The following is a 23,435-nucleotide window of genomic DNA, read 5'->3' on the forward strand; positions in this document are numbered from 1 at the left end:
ATCCACTATACAGTATGTATCAAGCTGCTGGCGCTGATCCACTATACAGTATGTATCAAGCTGCTGGCGCTGATCCACTATACAGTATACGAGACATTGCGGTTTTGATCTTTAGAGATGCAAACTTTGCTACTTTCCATGCTAACATTGCATCCAATCCTACACTAGTCCCTACTAATCCTACACTAGTCCCTACTAATCCTACACTAGTCCTTACTAACCCTACACTAGTCCCTACCAATCCTACACTAGTCCTTACTAATCCTACACTAGTCCCTACTAATCCTACACTAGTCCTTACTAACCCTACACTAGTCCCTACTAACCCTACACTAGTCCTTACTAACCCTACACTAGTCCCTACTAATCCTACACTAGTCCTTACTAACCCTACACTAGTCCCTACTAACCCTACACTAGTCCCTACACTAGTCCCTACTAATACCAGTGGAGCCAGACTAATGCTACCCTGACGTTAGGAGACGCAGCATGAAACCAATGATCTCATCAACTTTACGCAAATAATCGCTGAAACTCTACATACTAAGGGCTTATGCATTAAAACGGATAGTGCCGATAGGGAACCTGCACATACAAACTCAGGGACTCGAGTAGGAGTTTTCGTGCGGTAGTGTCCCAATGGGCACTATTTCAGTGTAATGAATAAACACACCTACATGTTAGAGGTGGGACACACACAGCAGCAGCACACGCTGACTCGTAGTGTGTGTGAGAGATGACATGCAGCAGAGCTTGTCTATACAATTTAACACGTAGCTCCAGGGGTTTGTTGGGGGAGAAAGGACTTCTGGGTAAAGCACGGGAAGATTCTGCTTTCCGATAGGTTAACCAACAACCCTCCCCTACCCACGCCGTTTGGCACAGTGTGTATAATAACCATTATCCATAGTTCTGGAAGTTAGTGGAATCGATGGCGTTCCCCATTAATGACTTTTGTACTTTAGAGTATTTGAGACATACGGTCGTGTGAAAAAGAAAGTGCACCCTCTCTGAATTCTATGGTTTTACATATCAGGGCATAACAACAATCACCTGTTCCTTAGCAGGTCTTAAAATTAGGTAAATACAACCTCAGATGAACAACAACACATGACATATTACACCGTGTGTGTGTGTGTGTGTGTGTGTGTGTGTGTGTACACATGACATATTACACCGTGTCATGATTTATTTAACAAAAATAAAGCCAAAATGGAGAAGCTATGTCTGAAAAACTAAGTACACCCTTACTGCTTCCATAGGAATTAAGATGCTAAGTAGCAGACAGGTGCTGCTAATCAAATGCCCTTGATTAATTGATCATCAGCAAGTGTGAACACCTCTACAAAAGCCGAAGTTTTAGCAGTTTACTGTTCTGGCGCATTCAGGTGTGTGTTAACACAATGCCAAGGAGGAAAGACATCAGCAATGATCTTAGAGAAGCAACTGTTGCTGCATCAATCTGGGAAGGGTTATAAGGTCATTTCCAAACAATTTAAAGTCCATCATTCTACAGTGAGAAAGATTATTCAAAAGTGGAAAACATTCAAGACAATTGACAAATCTTCCCAGGAGTGGACGTCCCAGAAAATTCACCCTAAGGTCAGACCGTGCAATGCTCAGAGAAATTGCAAAAAAAAAACAAAAGTTACATCTCAGACTCTACAGGCCTCAGTTAGCATGTTCAATGTTAAAGTTCATGACAGTACAATTAGAAGAAGACTGAACAAGTATGGTTTGTTTGGAAGGGTTGCCAGGAGAAAGACTCTTCTCTCTAAAAAGAACATGGCAGCACGGCTCAGGTTTGCAAAGTTGCATCTGAACAAACCACAAGACTTCTGGAACAATGTCCTTTGGACAGACGAGACCAAAGTGGAGATGTTTGGCAATAATGCACAGAGGCACGTTTGGCGAAAACCAAACACAGCATATCAACACAAACACCTCATACCAACTGTCAAGCACGGTGGTGGAGGGGTGATGATTTGAGCTTGTTTTGCAGCCACAGGACCTGGGAACCTTGCAGTCATTGAGTCGACCATGAGCTCCTCTGTATAACAAAGTATACTAGAGTCAAATGTGAGGCCCTCTGTCCGACAGCTAAAGCTTGGCCGAAATTGGGCCATGCAACAGGACAATGATCCCAAGCACACCAGCAAATCTACAACAGAATGGCTGAAAAGAAAAGAATCAAGGTGTTGCAATGGACCAGTCAAAGTCCAGACCTCAAACCGATTGAACTGCTATGGCTGGACCTTAAGAGAGCGGTGTATAAACAAATGCCCGCAAACCTCAATGAACTGAAGCAACGTTGTAAAGAAGAGTGGGCCAAAATTCCTCCACAACGATGTGAGAGACTGATAAAGTCATACAGAAAACGATTACTTCAAGTTATTGCTGCTAAAGGTGGTTCTACAAGCTATTGAATCATAAGGTGTACTTAGTTTTTCACACATGGCTTCTCCATTTTGGCTTTATTTTTGTTAAATAAATCATGACACGGTGTAATATGTCATGTGTACACACACACACACACACACACACACACACACACACACACACACACGGTGTAATATGTCATGTGTTGTTGTTCATCTGAGGTTGTATTTACCTAATTTTTAGACCTGCTAAGGAACAGATGATTGTTATTATGTCCTGATATGTAAAACCATGGAATTCAAAGAGGGTGTACTTTCTTTTTCACACCACTGTATGTGACTATGGACCTGCCTCTCTATACTCAGACCCCTCAGTGTCGGACCTGCCACTCTCTATACACAGACCCCTCAGTGCTGCACCTGTCCCTATACACAGGCCCCTCAGTGTCGGACCTGCCTCTCTATACACAGGTCCTTCAGTGTCGGACCTGCCTCTCTATACACAGGCCCCTCAGTGTCGGACCTGCCTCTCTATACACAGGCCCCTCAGTGCCGGACCTGCCTCTCAATACACAGGTCCTTCAGTGCCGGACCTGCCTCTCTATACACAGGTCCCTCAATGCCGGACCTGCCTCTCTATACACAGGTCCTTCGGTGCCGGACCTGTCCCTATACACAGGTCCCTCAGTGCCGGACCTGCCTCTATACACAGGCTCCTCAGTGCCAGACTTGTCCCTATACACAGGCCCCTCAGTGTCAGACCTGCCTCTCTATACACAGGCCCCTCAGTGTCGGACCTGCCTCTATACACAGGCCCCTCCGTGTCGGCCCTGTCCCTATACACAGGCCCCTCAGTGTCGGACCTGCCTCTCTATACACAGACCCCTCAGTGCTGCACCTGTCCCTATACACAGGCCCCTCAGTGTCGGACCTGTCCCTATACACAGGCTCCTCCGTGACGGACCTGCCTCTATACACAGGCCCCTCAGTGCCGGACCTGCCTCTATACACAGGTCCCTTCGTGTCGGACCTGTCCCTATACACAGGCCCCTCAGTGCCAGACCTATCCCTATACACAGGTCCCTCAGTGCCGGACCAGCCTCTCTATACACAGGCCCCTCAGTGTCGGACCTGTCCCTATACACAGGCCCCTCAGTGTCGGACCTGTCCCTATACACAGGTCCCCCAGTGCCGGACCTGCCCATTGAGTGCAGGGTTACCTGCCTCTATACACAGGTCCCTTCGTGTCGGACCTGTCCCTATACACAGGCCCCTCAATGCCGGACCTGTCCCTATACACAGGTCCCTCAGTGCCGGACCTGCCTCTCTATACACAGGCCCCTCAGTGTCGGCCCTGTCCCTATACACAGGCCCCTCAGTGTCGGCCCTGTCCCTATACACAGGCCCCTCAGTGTTGGCCCTGTCCCTATACACAGGCCCCCCAGTGCCGGGTTATTGCCCCTCCGTTTAGTGACAAATGAACAGAAGATGGGTAATGTTACCGAGGTGCAGGTTTTGGTGCCGCGTTAGGATATGTCATGCGCTTGTGTAGCTGTAATACACAGACCCTTGCCAGCTCTGCCATGTGTTCTCCTTGCCCGCTGGTCTGTAACACACAGTGACAGACTATGAAAAAGGTGCCTCTGTACTGTAACACTAGCTGCAGTTATCAGAGGGAGCAGGTACAGGCTTCTCCGCCACCATTCTACAAACAGAAGCAGCTTTAGGCAATGGAAGTGTGTAGTCCTACTCAGTATTGCTTCATATTGCAGTATGTCCGTTGTTATGAAGGTATGAAACATTAACAATGGCTTTAAATGTTTTTTTATCCACAAAATGCCATGCTCATGGTGTGCGCCCGATACTTCAGCGAGCTCCAAAAACCAGCCAAATCCAAAGCATACCCTTCCCTGGTGCAACCGAGACTCGGACACGAGGCAGCTTAGGGGTTAATATGACTGAATCCCCGACTGAATCTTTTTCCAGCACATGTACAAGGCGTTTATTCTGTGCGTGTTCTGGTGGCGTATAAAGGTGGAGTTGCAGGTGAAACGTTTGCCGCACTCCACGCACTCGTGCGGCTTCTCCTCCATGTGGCTCAGCTGGTGTTTGATGAGCAGGGAGCCGCGGTTGAAGCTTTTTCCGCAGTCGGCGCAGTTATGGGGCGATTTGGCCTTGTGGATCTTGCGATGCCGTTGGAAATCGGAGCTGCGCAGGAAGCTCTTGTCGCACTCTGCACAGGTGTAGGGCCGCTCACCTGTGTGGGTCCTATTGTGGATCACTAGGGTCGAGCTGCGACTGAAGCTTTTCCCGCAGTCAAGACAGGTGTAGGGTTTCTCTCCACTGTGGATCCTCTGGTGGTTGACAAGGTGTGGGTGCTGGATGAAGCTTTTCCCACACTCCAAGCACATGTATGGCTTCTCTCCGGTGTGGGTCCTCATGTGCATGGTGAGGTAAGTGCACCGGCTGAAGCACTTCCCACACTCTGAGCAGGTGTAGGGTTTCTCCCCCGTATGTGACCTCTGATGGTTCTTGTACTCCGAGATTTGGATGAACCTTTTCCCACAGTCATTGCACATGTACGGCCTCTCCCCTGTGTGGGTTTTCATGTGCCTAAGGTGAGCCGATTTGCACGGGCTTCCTTTGCCACAGTCATCACAGATAAAGGCATCCGGCTTAGGTGGTGCCCTCCGCCGTTTCCTGGGAGGCTTCTTCTTCACCGGTTCCTCTGTATTGTCGCAAGTGCTGATTTTATTATCGGTTTGTGTATCCAATGTCTCTGCTTCTTGGGCTTCCTTGGCCTTCGATGTAGTCTTCTTCCTGTTACCGGAACATGTCTCTGGTGGCTGGATCTTGGCTTTGTTTTTGTTAATGCTGCTCATTTCTAGTGCTTTGGGTTCCTCTCCTCTGGTCACTTGGGACTTCTTTCTCCTCGAGGGGCTCATGAATGTCTTGGTTTTGTTCCAGGGCTGGGGAACGTGGAGGTCCTCTGGTGTTCAAAGTGGCCCGTCCTGTTTATAATTCATGGAACCATCACCTGCAGCAGAACAATAAAAGCACTTAGCAGGAAAGTAAATAAACAGGACATGTCAATACAAACAGATCTAACCCCCGAACCCGCAAGGATGGTGAGGAAGATTGGAAATATTCTGCTATGGATAATATAAATTCCACATGGGGGGGAGTGGGGAGGGGAGAGTGATACCATTCAGGAGCTCCAGGAATAAAAAGTAATCCTGGCCAAACAGCTTACAATCTAACACACTAACAGCAGATACACACACACATTTACAATCTAACACACAATAACAGCAGATATACACACATTTACAATCTAAGCACACAATAACAGCAGATACACACACACACATTTACGATCCAACACACAACAGTAGATATACACACACATTTACAATCTAACACAATAACAACAGATATACACACACATTTACGATCCAACACAAAATAACAGCAGATATACACACATTTACAATTTAATACACAATAACAGCAGATATACACACATTTACAATTTAACACACAATAACAGCAGATATACACACATTTACAATCTAACACACAATAACAGCAGATACACACACACACACACACACACACACATATTTACGATCCAACACACAACAGTAGATATACACACACATTTACAATCTAACACACAATAACAACAGATATACACACACATTTACGATCCAACACACAATAACAGCAGATATACACACATTTACAATTTAACACACAATAACAGCAGATATACACACATTTACAATCTCCGTGCACAACTAAGAAGGGGATACCATGGAGTTTGGCGAGACCTTTTACGCATAGATGAGGAAAGCCGGCTTTTGCTTAGAGGCTTGTATGGAGAAAGCCCTAGAACAAGCCGGCTTCTCAATACAAGTCAATGGGTCCTCCTCAGAAGAAGGTCCTCTCCCATTCACCCCACTCTGTGCAGTGGGAAGGCCCAGGCCTAGACCCGCTCAGCTCTGACATTGGTAAGGGACAAAGCATATACATTCTGTGCCCCCCCCCCCATCAGATCGTTATAAAAATTAGCTAATGGGTAGAGAGTCTTTGAATCCATCTTTCGGCCACAAACTTGTCACCATTTTGGATTTTCCTCCAATTCATTTGACTTACTAAATCTCCCGTGAGTGGATCTCTGCCTGCCAACTCATCCATGGTCCGTGTGAGGCCTGTTCATAAGACGGGGATGTAACAGGGTGCCTTCCTGTGTAACTAGCAGCGAAACCTGTGTGCGCAGAGCTTGAGCCCAGCACTGAGCAGGTTAATTCAGAGCAGACTGTCCTAATTAACCTGCTCAGCTGGCTCGATACTCCTTTAAAAATCCTGCAGCATTCACTGCAAAGAGATCTCTAGTGCAGGGAGACACCCCGGGACAGCCGGAGAGATCACACGGAGACTACGTCTCTCTCACCCAGGGAGACACCCTGAGACTGCCGGAGAGATCACGCAGAGACTACGTCTCTCTCACCCAGGGAGACACCCTGAGACTGCTGGAGAGATCACACGGAGACTACGTCTCTTTCACCCAGGGAGACACCCTGAGACTGCCGGAGAGATCACGCAGAGACTACGTCTCTTTCACCCAGGGAGACACCCTGAGACTGCCGGAGAGATCACGCAGAGACTACGTCTCTCTCACCCAGGGAGACACCCTGAGACTGCCGGAGAGATCACGCAGAGACTACGTCTCTCTTACCCAGGGAGACACCCTGAGACTGCCGGAGAGATCACGCAGAGACTACGTCTCTCTCACCCAGGGAGACACCCTGAGACTGCTGGAGAGATCACACAGAGACTATGTCTCTCACCCAGGGAGACACCCTGAGACTGCCGGAGAGATCAAGCAGAGACTACGTCTCTCTCACCCAGGGAGACACCCTGAGACTGCTGGAGAGATCAAGCAGAGACTACGTCTCTCTCACCCAGGGAGACACCCTGAGACTGCCGGAGAGATCACAAGGAGACTACGTCTCTCTCACCAAGGGAGACACCCTGAGACTGCCGGAGAGATCACGCAGAGACTACGTCTCTTTCACCCAGGGAGACACCCTGAGACTGCCGGAGGGATCACGCAGAGACTACGTCTCTCTCACCCAGGGAGACACCCTGAGACTGCCGGAGAGATCACGCAGAGACTACGTCTCTCTTACCCAGGGAGACACCCTGAGACTGCTGGAGAGGTCACGCAGAGACTACGTCTCTCTCACCCAGGGAGACACCCTGAGACTGCCGGAGAGATCACGCAGAGACTACGTCTCTCTCACCCAGGGAGACACCCTGAGACTGCCGGAGAGATCACGCAGAGACTACGTCTCTCTCACCCAGGGAGACACCCTGAGACTGCCGGAGAGATCACGCAGAGACTACGTCTCTCTCACCCAGGGAGACACCCTGAGACTGCCGGAGAGATCACGCAGAGACTACGTCTTTTTCACCCAGGGAGACACACTGAGACTGCCGGAGAGATCACGCAGAGACTACGTCTCTCTCACCCAGGGAGACACCCTGAGACTGCTGGAGAGATCACACGGAGACTACGTCTCTCTCACCCAGGGAGACACCCTGAGACTGCTGGAGAGATCACGCAGAGACTACGTCTCTCTCACCCAGGGAGACACCCTGAGACTGCTGGAGAGATCACACGGAGACTACGTCTCTCTCACCCAGGGAGTCACCCTGAGACTGCTGGAGAGATCACGCAGTGACTACGTCTCTCTCACCCAGGGAGACACCCTGAGACTGCTGGAGAGATCACGCAGAGACTACGTCTCTCTCACCCAGGGAGACACCCTGAGACTGCCGGAGAGATCACGCAGAGACTACGTCTCTCTCACCCAGGGAGACACCCTGAGACTGCTGGAGAGATCACACGGAGACTACGTCTCTCTCACCCAGGGAGACACCCTGAGACGGCCGGAGAGATCACACGGAGACTACGTCTCTCTCACCCAGGGAGACACCCTGACACTGCCGGAGAGATCACGCAGAGACTACGTCTCTCTCACCCAGGGAGACACCCTGGGACTGCCGGAGAGATCACGCAGAGACTACGTCTCTCTCACCCAGGGAGACACCCTGAGACTGCCGGAGAGATCACACAGAGACTACGTCTCTCTCACCCAGGGAGACACCATGAGACTGCCGGAGAGATCACACGGAGACTACTGCACCGACACACTTTATTCGAGCAAATACCCGGTATGTACCTGGCAGATACCTGGAATGCGCCGCTCCTCACCTCTGACAAGCCCCGTTGCATTTGCCTTCCCAGCCTGGGTTCATGCCTGGCTGATGGGCGGCTGATCGTCTCTCTCACCCAGGGAGACACCCTGAGACTGCTGGAGAGATCACGCAGTGACTACGTCTCTCTCACCCAGGGAGACGCCCCGGGACTTCCGGAGAGATCACGCAGAGACTACGTCTCTCTCACCCAGGGAGACACCCTGAGACTGCTGGAGAGATCACGCAGTGACTACGTCTCTCTCACCCAGGGAGACACCCTGGGACTGCCGGAGAGATCACGCAGAGACTACGTCTCTCTCACCCAGGGAGACACCCTGAGACTGCTGGAGACATCACACAGAGACTACGTCTCTCTCACCCAGGGAGACACCCTGGGACTGCCGGAGAGATCACACAGAGACTACGTCTCTCTCACCCAGGGAGACACCCTGAGACTGCAGGAGAGATCACGCAGAGACTACGTCTCTCTCACCCAGGGAGACACCCTGAGACTGCCGGAGAGATCACGCAGAGACTACGTCTCTCTCACCCAGGGAGACACCCCGAGACTGCCGGAGAGATCACGCAGAGACTACGTCTCTCTCACCCAGGGAGACACCCTGAGACTGCCGGAGAGATCACACAGAGACTACGTCTCTCTCACCCAGGGAGACACCCTGAGACTGCCGGAGAGATCACGCAGAGACTACGTCTCTCTCACCCAGGGAGACACCCTGAAACTGCCGGTGAGATCACACAGAGACTACGTCTCTCTCACCCAGGGAGACACCCTGAGACTGCCGGAGAGATCACACAGAGACTACGTCTCTCTCACCCAGGGAGACACCCTGAGACTGCCGGAGAGATCACACAGAGACTACGTCTCTCTCACCCAGGGAGACACCCTGAGACTGCCGGAGAGATCACACAGAGACTACGTCTCTCTCACCCAGGGAGACACCCTGAAACTGCCGGAGAGATCACGCAGAGACTACGTCTCTCTCACCCAGGGAGACACCCTGAGACTGCTGGAGAGATTACACGGAGACTACGTCTCTCTCACCCAGGGAGACACCCTGAGACTGCCGGAGAGATCACACGGAGACTACGTCTCTCTCACCCAGGGAGACACCCTGAGACTGCCGGAGAGATCACACGGAGACTACGTCTCTCTCACCCAGGGAGACACCCTGAGACTGCCGGAGAGATCACACGGAGACTACGTCTCTCTCACCCAGGGAGACACCCTGAGACTGCCGGAGAGATCACGCAGAGACTACGTCTCTCTCACCCAGGGAGACACCCCGAGACTGCCGGAGAGATCACGCAGAGACTACGTCTCTCTCACCCAGGGAGACACCCTGAGACTGCCGGAGAGATCACACAGAGACTACGTCTCTCTCACCCAGGGAGACACCCTGAGACTGCCGGAGAGATCACGCAGAGACTACGTCTCTCTCACCCAGGGAGACACCCTGAAACTGCCGGTGAGATCACACAGAGACTACGTCTCTCTCACCCAGGGAGACACCCTGAGACTGCCGGAGAGATCACACAGAGACTACGTCTCTCTCACCCAGGGAGACACCCTGAGACTGCCGGAGAGATCACACAGAGACTACGTCTCTCTCACCCAGGGAGACACCCTGAGACTGCCGGAGAGATCACACAGAGACTACGTCTCTCTCACCCAGGGAGACACCCTGAAACTGCCGGAGAGATCACGCAGAGACTACGTCTCTCTCACCCAGGGAGACACCCTGAGACTGCTGGAGAGATTACACGGAGACTACGTCTCTCTCACCCAGGGAGACACCCTGAGACTGCCGGAGAGATCACACGGAGACTACGTCTCTCTCACCCAGGGAGACACCCTGAGACTGCCGGAGAGATCACACGGAGACTACGTCTCTCTCACCCAGGGAGACACCCTGAGACTGCCGGAGAGATCACACGGAGACTACGTCTCTCTCACCCAGGGAGACACCCTGAGACTGCCGGAGAGATCACACAGAGACTACGTCTCTCTCACCCAGGGAGACACCCTGAAACTGCCGGAGAGATCACGCAGAGACTACGTCTCTCTCACCCAGGGAGACACCCTGAGACTGCTGGAGACATCACACAGAGACTACGTCTCTCTCACCCAGGGAGACACCCTGAGACTGCCGGAGAGATCACGCAGAGACTACGTCTCTCTCACCCAGGGAGACACCCTGAGACTGCCGGAGAGATCACACAGAGACTACGTCTCTCTCACCCAGGGAGACACCCTGAGACTGCCGGAGAGATCACACGGAGACTACGTCTCTCTCACCCAGGGAGACACCCTGAGACTGCCGGAGAGATCACACGGAGACTACGTCTCTCTCACCCAGGGAGACACCCTGAGACTGCTGGAGAGATTACACGGAGACTACGTCTCTCTCACCCAGGGAGACACCCTGAAACTGCCGGAGAGATCACGCAGAGACTACGTCTCTCTCACCCAGGGAGACACCCTGAGACTGCCGGAGAGATCACGCAGAGACTACGTCTCTCTCACCCAGGGAGACACCCTGAAACTGCCGGAGAGATCACGCAGAGACTACGTCTCTCTCACCCAGGGAGACACCCTGAGACTGCTGGAGACATCACACAAAGACTACGTCTCTCTCACCCAGGGAGACACCCTGAGACTGCCGGAGAGATCACGCAGAGACTACGTCTCTCTCACCCAGGGAGACACCCTGAGACTGCTGGAGAGATCACGCAGAGACTACGTCTCTCTCACCCAGGGAGACACCCTGAAACTGCCGGAGAGATCACGCAGAGACTACGTCTCTCTCACCCAGGGAGACACCCTGAAACTGCCGGAGAGATCACGCAGAGACTACGTCTCTCTCACCCAGGGAGACACCCTGAGACTGCTGGAGAGATCACACAGAGACTACATCTCTCTCACCCAGGGAGACACCCTGAGACTGCCGGAGAGATCACACGGAGACTACGTCTCTCTCACCCAGGGAGACACCCTGAGACTGCCGGAGAGATCACACAGAGACTACGTCTCTCTCACCCAGGGAGACACCCTGAGACTGCCGGAGAGATCACGCAGAGACTACGTCTCTCTCACCCAGGGAGACACCCTGAGACTGCCGGAGAGATCACGCAGAGACTACGTCTCTCTCACCCAGGGAGACACCCTGAAACTGCCGGAGAGATCACGCAGAGACTACGTCTCTCTCACCCAGGGAGACACCCTGAGACTGCTGGAGAGATCATGCAGAGACTACGTCTCTCTCACCCAGGGAGACACCCTGAGACTGCTGGAGACATCACGCAGAGACTACGTCTCTCTCACCCAGGGAGACACCCTGAGACTGCCGGAGAGATCACGCAGAGACTACGTCTCTCTCACGCAGAGACTACGTCTCTCTCACGCAGGGAGACACCCTGAGACTGCTGGAGAGATCACGCAGAGACTACGTCTCTCTCACCCAGGGAGACACCCTGAGACTGCCGGAGAGATCACGCAGAGACTACGTCTCTCTCACCCAGGGAGACACCCTGAGACTGCCGGAGAGATCACGCAGAGACTACGTCTCTCTCACCCAGGGAGACACCCTGAGACTGCCGGAGAGATCACGCAGAGACAACGTCTCTCTCACCCAGGGAGACACCCTGAGACTGCCGGAGAGATCACGCAGAGACTACGTCTCTCTCACCCAGGGAGACACCCTGAGACTGCTGGAGAGATCACGCGGAGACTACGTCTCTCTCACCCAGGGAGACACCCTGAGACTGCCGGAGAGATCACAGAGACTACGTCTCTCTCACCCAGGGAGACACCCTGAGACTGCTGGAGAGATCACACCTCTCTCACCCAGGGAGACACCGAGACTGCTGGAGAGATCACACAGAGACTAAGTCTCTCTCACCCAGGGAGACACCCTGAGACTGCTGGAGAGATCACACAGAGACTACGTCTCTCTCACCCAGGGAGACACCCTGAGAATGCTGGAGACATCATGCAGAGACTACGTCTCTCTCACCCAGGGAGACACCCTGAGACTGCTGGAGAGATCACACGGAGACTACATCTCTCTCACCCAGGGACACACCCTGAGACTGCTGGAGACATCATGCAGAGACTACGTCTCTCTCACCCAGGGAGACACCCTGAGACTGCTGGAGAGATCACGCAGAGACTACGTCTCTCTCACTCAGGGAGACAGCCTGAGACTGCTGGAGAGATCACGCAGAGACTACGTCTCTCTCACCCAGGGAGACACCCTGAGACTGCCGGAGAGATCACGCGGAGACTACATCTCTCTCACCCAGGGAGACACCCTGAGACTGCTGGAGAGATCACGCAGAGACTAAGTCTCTCTCACCCAGGGAGACAGCCTGAGACTGCCGGAGAGATCACGCGGAGACTACGTCTCTCTCACCCAGGGAGACACCCTGAGACTGCTGGAGAGATCACACGGAGACTACATCTCTCTCACCCAGGGAGACACCCTGAGACTGCCGGAGAGATCACAGAGACTACGTCTCTCTCACCCAGGGAGACACCCTGAGACTGCCGGAGAGATTACACAGAGACTACGTCTCTCTCACCCAGGGAGACACCCTGAGACTGCTGGAGAGATCACACCTCTCACCCAGGGAGACACCGAGACTGCTGGAGAGATCACACAGAGACTAAGTCTCTCTCACCCAGGGAGACACCCTGAGACTGCCGGAGAGATCACGCAGAGACTACGTCTCTCTCACCCAGGGAGACACCCTGAGACTGCCGGAGAGATCACGCAGAGACTACGTCTCTCTCACCCAGGGAGACACCCTGAGACTGCCGGAGAGATCACGCAGAGACTACGTCTCTCTCACCCAGGGAGACACCCTGAGACTGCCGGAGAGATCACGCAGAGACTACGTCTCTCTCACCCTGGGAGACACCCTGAGACTGCCGGAGAGATCACACAGAGACTACATCTCTCTCACCCAGGGAGACACCCTGAGACTGCCGGAGAGATCACGCAGAGACTACGTCTCTCTCACCCGGGGAGACACCCTGAGACTGCCGGAGAGATCACGCAGAGACTACGTCTCTCTCACCCGGGGAGACACCCTGAGACTGCCGGAGAGATCACGCAGAGACTACGTCTCTCTCACCCAGGGAGACACCCTGAGACTGCTGGAGAGATCACGCAGAGACTACGTCTCTCTCACCCAGGGAAACACCCTGAGACTGCCGGAGAGATCACACAGAGACTACGTCTCTCTCACCCAGGGAGACACCCTGAGACTGCCGGAGAGATCACGCAGAGACTACGTCTCTCTCACCCAGGGAGACACACTGAGACTGCTGGAGAGATCACACAGAGACTACGTCTCTCTCACCCAGGGAGACACCCCGGGACTTCCGGAGAGATCACGCAGAGACTACGTCTCTCTCACCCAGGGAGACACCCTGAGACGGCCGGAGAGATCACACGGAGACTACGTCTCTCTCACCCAGGGAGACACCCTGAGACTGCTGGAGAGATCACAGAGACTACGTCTCTCTCACCCAGGGAGACACCCTGAGACTGCCGGAGAGATCACACGGAGACTACGTCTCTCTCACCCAGGGAGACAACCTGAGACTGCCGGAGAGATCACGCAGAGACTACGTCTCTCTCACCCAGGGAGACACCCTGAGACTGCTGGAGAGATCACACAGAGACTACGTCTCTCTCACCCAGGGAGACACCCTGAGACTGCTGGAGAGATCACACAGAGACTACGTCTCTCTCACCCAGGGAGACACCCCGGGACTTCCGGAGAGATCACGCAGAGACTACGTCTCTCTCACCCAGGGAGACACCCTGAGACGGCCGGAGAGATCACACGGAGACTACGTCTCTCTCACCCAGGGAGACACCCTGAGACTGCCGGAGAGATCACACGGAGACTACATCTCTCTCACCCAGGGAGACACCCTGAGACTGCTGGAGAGATCACACAGAGACTACGTCTCTCTCACCCAGGGAGACACCCTGAGACTGCTGGAGAGATCACACGGAGACTACGTCTCTCTCACCCAGGGAGACACCCTGAAACTGCCGGAGAGATCACACAGAGACTACGTCTCTCTCACCCAGGGAGACACCCTGAGACTGCTGGAGAGATCACACGGAGACTACGTCTCTCTCACCCAGGGAGACACCCTGAAACTGCCGGAGAGATCACACAGAGACTACGTCTCTCTCACCCATGGAGACACCCTGAGACTGCTGGAGAGATCACACGGAGACTACGTCTCTCTCACCCAGGGAGACACCCTGAAACTGCCGGAGAGATCACGCAGAGACTACGTCTCTCTCACCCAGGGAGACACCCTGAGACTGCTGGAGACATCACACAGAGACTACGTCTCTCTCACCCAGGGAGACACCCTGAGACTGCGGGAGACATCACGCAGAGACTACGTCTCTCTCACCCAGGGAGACACCCTGAGACTGCGGGAGAGATCACGCGGAGACTACGTCTCTCTCACCCAGGGAGACACCCTGAGACTGCTGGAGAGATCACACGGAGACTACGTCTCTCTCACCCAGGGAGACACCCTGAAACTGCCGGAGAGATCACGCAGAGACTACGTCTCTCTCACCCAGGGAGACACCCTGAAACTGCCGGAGAGATCACGCAGAGACTACGTCTCTCTCACCCAGGGAGACACCCTGAGACTGCTGGAGAGATCACACAGAGACTACGTCTCTCTCACCCAGGGAGACACCCTGAGACTGCTGGAGAGATCACACAGAGACTACGTCTCTCTCACCCAGGGAGACACCCTGAAACTGCCGGAGAGATCATGCAGAAACTACGTCTCTCTCACCCAGGGAGACACCCTGAGACTGCCGGAGAGATCACACGGAGACTACGTCTCTCTCACCCAGGGAGACACCCTGAGACTGCTGGAGAGATCACGCAGAGACTACGTCTCTCTCACCCAGGGAGACACCCTGAGACGGCCGGAGAGATCATGCAGAGACTACGTCTCTCTCACCCAGGGAGACACCCTGAGACTGCTGGAGACATCACGCAGAGACTACGTCTCTCTCACCCAGGGAGACACCCTGAGACTGCTGGAGAGATCACACGGAGACTACGTCTCTCTCACCCAGGGAGACACCCTGAGACTGCTGGAGAGGTCACGCAGAGACTACGTCTCTCTCACCCAGGGAGACACCCTGAGACTGCCGGAGAGATCACGCAGAGACTACGTCTCTCTCACCCAGGGAGACACCCTGAGACTGCCGGAGAGATCACGCAGAGACTACGTCTCTCTCACCCAGGGAGACACCCTGAGACTGCGGGAGAGATCACGCAGAGACTACGTCTCTCTCACCCAGGGAGACACCCTGAGACTGCCGGAGAGATCACGCGGAGACTACGTCTCTCTCACCCAGGGAGACTCCCTGAGACTGCTGGAGAGATCACGCGGAGACTACGTCTCTCTCACCCAGGGAGACACCCTGAGACTGCCGGAGAGATCACACAGAGACTACGTCTCTCTCACCCAGGGAGACACCCTGAGACTGCTGGAGAGATCACGCAGAGACTACGTCTCTCTCACCCAGGGAGACACCCTGAGACTGCCGGAGAGATCACGCAGAGACTACGTCTCTCTCACCCAGGGAGACACCCTGAGACTGCCGGAGAGATCACACGGAGACTACGTCTCTCTCACCCAGGGAGACACCCTGAGACTGCCGGAGAGATCACACGGAGACTACGTCTCTCTCACCCAGGGAGACACCCTGAGACTGCCGGAGAGATCACGCGGAGACTACGTCTCTCTCACCCAGGGAGACACCCTGAGACGGCCGGAGAGATCACACGGAGACTACGTCTCTCTCACCCAGGGAGACACCCTGAGACTGCTGGAGAGATCACGCAGAGACTACGTCTCTCTCACCCAGGGAGACACCCTGAGACTGCCGGAGAGATCACGCAGAGACTACGTCTCTCTCACCCAGGGAGACACCCTGAGACTGCCGGAGAGATCACGCAGAGACTACGTCTCCCTCACCCAGGGAGACAACCTGAGACTGCTGGAGAGATCACACGGAGACTACGTCTCTCTCACCCAGGGAGACACCCTGGGACTGCTGGAGAGATCACGCAGAGACTACGTCTCTCTCACCCAGGGAGACACCCTGAGACTGCCGGAGAGATCACACGGAGACTACGTCTCTCTCACCCAGGGAGACACCCTGGGACTGCTGGAGAGATCACGCAGAGACTACGTCTCTCTCACCCAGGGAGACACCCTGAGACTGCCGGAGAGATCACACGGAGACTACGTCTCTCTCACCCAGGGAGACACCCTGGGACTGCTGGAGAGATCACGCAGAGACTACGTCTCTCTCACCCAGGGAGACACCCTGAGACTGCCGGAGAGATCACGCAGAGACTACGTCTCTCTCACCCAGGGAGACACCCTGAGACAGCCGGAGAGATCACACGGAGACTACGTCTCTCTCACCCAGGGAGACACCCTGACACTGCTGGAGAGATCACGCAGAGAATACGTCTCTCTCACCCAGGGAGACACCCAGAGACTGACGGAGAGATCACGTGGAGACTACGTCTCTCTCACCCAGGGAGACACCGAGACTGCTGGAGAGGTCACACAGAGACTACGTCTCTATCACCCAGGGAGACACCCTGAGACTGCTGGAGAGATCACGTGGAGACTACGTCTCTCTCACCCAGGGAGACACCGAGACTGCTGGAGAGGTCACACAGAGACTACGTCTCTCTCACCCAGGGAGACACCCTGAGACTGCTGGAGAGATCACACGGAGACTACGTCTCTCTCACCCAGAGACAACCTGAGACTGCTGGAGAGATCACGCAGAGACTACGTCTCTCTCACCCAGGGAGACACCCTGAGACTGCTGGAGAGATCACACAGAGACAATATCTCTCTCACGCAGGGAGACACCCCGGGACAGCCGGAGAGATCACGCAGAGACTACGTCTCTCTCACCCAGGGAGACACCCTGAGACTGCTGGAGAGATCACACGGAGACTACGTCTCTCTCACCCAGGGAGACACCCTGAGACTGCCGGAGAGATCACACAGAGACTACGTCTCTCACCCAGGGAGACACCCTGAGACTGCCGGAGAGATCACACAGAGACTACGTCTCTCTCACCCAGGGAGACACCTTGAGACTGATGGAGAGATCACGCAGAGACTACGTCTCTCTCACCCAGGGAGACACCCTGAGACTGCCGGAGAGATCACACAGAGACTACGTCTCTCTCACCCAGGGAGACACCTTGAGACTGATGGAGAGATCACGCAGAGACTACGTCTCTCTCACCCAGGGAGACACCCTGAGACTGCTGGAGAGATCACACGGAGACTACGTCTCTCTCACCCAGGGAGACACCTTGAGACTGATGGAGAGATCACGCAGAGACTACGTCTCTCTCACCCAGGGAGAAACCCTGACACTGCCAGAGAGATCACGCGGAGACTACGTCTCTCTCACCCAGGGAGACACCCTGAGACTGCCGGAGAGATCACGCGGAGACTACGTCTCTCTCACCCAGGGAGACTCCCTGAGACTGCTGGAGAGATCACACGGAGACTATGTCTCTCTCACCAAGGGAGACACCCTGAGACTGCTGGAGAGATCACGCAGAGACTACGTCTCTCTCACCCAGGGAGACACCCTGAGACTGCCGGAGAGATCACACGGAGACTACGTCTCTCTCACCCAGGGAGACACCCTGAGACTGCCGGAGAGATCACGCAGAGACAACGTCTCTCTCACCCAGGGAGACACCCTGAGACTGCCGGAGAGATCACACGGAGACTACGTCTCTCTCACCCAGGGAGACACCCTGAGACTGCCGGAGAGATCACGCAGAGACAACGTCTCTCTCACCCAGGGAGACACCCTGAGACTGCCGGAGAGATCACACAGAGACTACGTCTCTCTCACCCAGGGAGACACCCTGAGACTGCCGGAGAGATCACACAGAGACTACGTCTCTCACCCAGGGAGACACCCTGAGACTGCCGGAGAGATCACACAGAGACTACGTCTCTCACCCAGGGAGACACCCTGAGACTGCCGGAGAGATCACGCAGAGACTACGTCTCTCTCACCCAGGGAGACACCCTGAGACTGCCGGAGAGATCACGCAGAGACTACGTCTCTCTCACCCAGGGAGACACCCTGAGACTGCCGGAGAGATCACGCAGAGACTACGTCTCTCTCACCCAGGGAGACACCCTGAGACTGCCGGAGAGATCACGCAGAGACTACGTCTCTCTTACCCAGGGAGACACCCTGAGACTGCCGAAGAGATCACGCAGAGACTACGTCTCTCTCACCCAGGGAGACACCCTGAGACTGCCGGAGAGATCACGCAGAGACTACGTCTCTCTCACCCAGGGAGACACCCTGAGACTGCCGGAGAGATCACGCAGAGACTACGTCTCTCTCACCCAGGGAGACACCCTGAGACTGCCGGAGAGATCACGCAGAGACTACGTCTCTCTCACCCAGGGAGACACCCTGAGACTGCCGGAGAGATCACGCAGAGACTACGTCTCTCTCACCCATGGAGACACCCTGAGACGGCCGGAGAGATCACACAGAGACTACGTCTCTCTCACCCAGGGAGACACCCTGAGACTGCTGGAGAGATCACGCAGAGACTACGTCTCTCTCACCCAGGGAGACACCCTGGGACTGCTGGAGAGATCACACGGAGACTACGTCTCTCACCCAGGGAGACACCCTGAGACTGCTGGAGAGATCACACGGAGACTACGTCTCTCACCCAGGGAGACACCCTGAGACTGCTGGAGAGATGGAGAGATCACGCAGAGACTACGTCTCTCTCACCCAGGGAGACACCCTGAGACTGCTGGAGAGATCACACAGAGACTACGTCTCTCTCACCCAGGGAGACACCCTGAGACTGCTGGAGAGATCACACGGAGACTACGTCTCTCTCACCCAGAGACAACCTGAGACTGCTGGAGAGATCACGCAGAGACTACATCTCTCTCACCCAGGGAGACACCCTGAGACTGCCGGAGAGATCACGCAGAGACTACGTCTCTCTCACCCAGTGAGACACCCTGAGACTGCCGGAGAGATCACGCAGAGACTACATCTCTCTCACCCAGGGAGACACCCTGAGACTGCCGGAGAGATCACGCAGAGACTACGTCTCTCTCACCCAGGGAGACACCCCGGGACTGCCGGAGAGATCATGCGGAGACTACGTCTCTCTCACCCAGGGAGACACCCTGAGACTGCTGGAGAGATCACACAGAGACTACGTCTCTCTCACCCAGGGAGACACCCTGAGACTGCTGGAGAGATCACACGGAGACTACGTCTCTCTCACCCAGAGACAACCTGAGACTGCTGGAGAGATCACGCAGAGACTACATCTCTCTCACCCAGGGAGACACCCTGAGACTGCCGGAGAGATCACGCAGAGACTACGTCTCTCTCACCCAGTGAGACACCCTGAGACTGCCGGAGAGATCACGCAGAGACTACATCTCTCTCACCCAGGGAGACACCCTGAGACTGCCGGAGAGATCACGCAGAGACTACGTCTCTCTCACCCAGGAAGACACCCTGAGACTGCTGGAGAGATCACACGGAGACTACGTCTCTCTCACCCAGGGAGACACCCTGAGACTGCCGGAGAGATCACGCAGAGACTACGTCTCTCTCACCCAGGGAGACACCCTGAGACTGCCGGAGAGATCACACAGAGACTACGTCTCTCTCACCCAGGGAGACACCCTGAGACTGCTGGAGAGATCACACAGAGTCTACGTCTCTCTCACCCAGGGAGACACCCTGAGACTGCCGGAGAGATCACGCAGAGACTACGTCTCTCTCACCCAGGGAGACACCCTGACACTGCCGGAGAGATCACGTGGAGACTACGTCTCTCTCACCCAGGGAGACACCCTGAGACTGCTGGAGAGATCACGCAGAGACTACGTCTCTCTCACCCAGGGAGACACCCTGAGACTGCCGGAGAGATCACACAGAGACTACGTCTCTCTCACCCAGGGAGACACCCTGAGACTGCCGGAGAGATCAAGCAGAGACTACGTCTCTCTCACCCAGGGAGACACCCTGAGACTGCCGGAGAGATCACACAGAGACTACATCTCTCTCACCCAGGGAGACACCCTGAGACTGCTGGAGAGAACACACGGAGACTACGTCTCTCTCACCTAGGGAGACACCCTGAGACTGCTGGAGAGATCACGCGGAGACTACGTCTCTCTCACCCAGGGAGACACCCTGAGACTGCCGGAGAGATCACACGGAGACTACATCTCTCTCACCCAGGGAGACACCCTGAGACTGCTGGAGAGATCACACGGAGACTACGTCTCTCTCACCCAGAGACAACCTGAGACTGCTGGAGAGATCACGCAGAGACTACATCTCTCTCACCCAGGGAGACACCCTGAGACTGCCGGAGAGATCACGCAGAGACTACGTCTCTCTCACCCAGTGAGACACCCTGAGACTGCCGGAGAGATCACGCAGAGACTACATCTCTCTCACCCAGGGAGACACCCTGAGACTGCCGGAGAGATCACGCAGAGACTACGTCTCTCTCACCCAGGAAGACACCCTGAGACTGCTGGAGAGATCACACGGAGACTACGTCTCTCTCACCCAGGGAGACACCCTGAGACTGCCGGAGAGATCACGCAGAGACTACGTCTCTCTCACCCAGGGAGACACCCTGAGACTGCCGGAGAGATCACACAGAGACTACGTCTCTCTCACCCAGGGAGACACCCTGAGACTGCTGGAGAGATCACACAGAGTCTACGTCTCTCTCACCCAGGGAGACACCCTGAGACTGCCGGAGAGATCACGCAGAGACTACGTCTCTCTCACCCAGGGAGACACCCTGACACTGCCGGAGAGATCACGTGGAGACTACGTCTCTCTCACCCAGGGAGACACCCTGAGACTGCTGGAGAGATCACACAGAGACTACGTCTCTCTCACCCAGGGAGACACCCTGAGACTGCCGGAGAGATCACACAGAGACTACGTCTCTCTCACCCAGGGAGACACCCTGAGACTGCCGGAGAGATCAAGCAGAGACTACGTCTCTCTCACCCAGGGAGACACCCTGAGACTGCCGGAGAGATCACACAGAGACTACATCTCTCTCACCCAGGGAGACACCCTGAGACTGCTGGAGAGAACACACGGAGACTACGTCTCTCTCACCTAGGGAGACACCCTGAGACTGCTGGAGAGATCACGCGGAGACTACGTCTCTCTCACCCAGGGAGACACCCTGAGACTGCCGGAGAGATCACACGGAGACTACATCTCTCTCACCCAGGGAGACACCCTGAGACTGCTGGAGAGATCACACGGAGACTACGTCTCTCTCACCCAGAGACTGCTGGAGAGATCACACGGAGACTACGTCTCTCTCACCCAGGGAGACACCCTGAGACTGCTGGAGAGATCACGCAGAGACTACGTCTCTCTCACCCAGGGAGACACCCTGAGACTGCCGGAGAGATCACACAGAGACTACGTCTCTCTCACCCAGGGAGACACCCTGACACTGTCGGAGAGATCACGCGGAGACTACGTCTCTCTCACCCAGGGAGACACCCTGAGACTGCTGGAGAGATCACGCAGAGACTATGTCTCTCTCACCCAGGGAGACACCCTGAGACTGCCGGAGAGATCACGCAGACAACGTCTCTCTCACCCAGGGAGACACCCTGAGACTGCCGGAGAGATCACGCAGAGACAACGTCTCTCTCACGAGGGAGACACCCTGAGACTGCCGGAGAGATCACACAGAGACTACGTCTCTCTCACGCAGGGAGACACCCTGAGACTGCCGGAGAGATCACACGGAGACTACGTCTCTCTCACCCAGAGAGACACCCTGAGACTGCTGCAGAGATCACACGGAGACTACGTCTCTCTCACCCAGGGAGACACCCTGAGACTGCTGGAGAGATCACGCAGAGACTACGTCTCTCTCACCCAGGGAGACACCCTGAGACTGCCGGAGAGATCACGCAGAGACTACATCTCTCTCACCCAGGGAGACACCCTGAGACTGCCGGAGAGATCACGCAGAGACTACGTCTCTCTCACCCAGGAAGACACCCTGAGACTGCCGGAGAGATCACGCGGAGACTACGTCTCTCTCACCCAGGGAGACACCCTGAGACTGCCGGAGAGATCACGCGGAGACTACGTCTCTCTCACCCAGGGAGACACCCTGAGACTGCCGGAGAGATCACACGGAGACTACATCTCTCTCACCCAGGGAGACACCCTGAGACTGCTGGAGAGATCACACGGAGACTACGTCTCTCTCACCCAGAGATTGCTGGAGAGATCACACGGAGACTACGTCTCTCTCACCCAGGGAGACACCCTGAGACTGCTGGAGAGATCACGCAGAGACTACGTCTCTCTCACCCAGGGAGACACCCTGAGACTGCCGGAGAGATCACACAGAGACTACGTCTCTCTCACCCAGGGAGACACCCTGACACTGCCGGAGAGATCACGCGGAGACTACGTCTCTCTCACCCAGGGAGACACCCTGAGACTGCTGGAGAGATCACGCAGAGACTATGTCTCTCTCACCCAGGGAGACACCCTGAGACTGCCGGAGAGATCACGCAGAGACAACGTCTCTCTCACCCAGGGAGACACCCTGAGACTGCCGGAGAGATCACGCAGAGAC

General features: G+C 55.0%; 1 protein-coding gene across 1 annotated transcript in view; it reads right to left on the reverse strand.

Moving 5' to 3' along the window:
* Positions 1–2,634: 2,634 nt before the first annotated feature.
* The window catches only part of LOC142473251 (uncharacterized), a 50,186-nt gene continuing 29,385 nt past the window's right edge, over positions 2,635–23,435 (reverse strand). The window contains exon 5 of the mRNA XM_075580440.1: positions 2,635–5,374. Coding sequence (XP_075436555.1) covers positions 4,328–5,374 — 1,047 coding nt within the window. The 3' untranslated portion in view covers positions 2,635–4,327. The remainder of the gene's footprint in view (positions 5,375–23,435) is intronic.

Source organism: Ascaphus truei, assembly GCF_040206685.1.
Source record: "Ascaphus truei isolate aAscTru1 chromosome 2 unlocalized genomic scaffold, aAscTru1.hap1 SUPER_2_unloc_1, whole genome shotgun sequence".
Taxonomy (NCBI): Eukaryota; Metazoa; Chordata; class Amphibia; order Anura; family Ascaphidae; genus Ascaphus; species Ascaphus truei.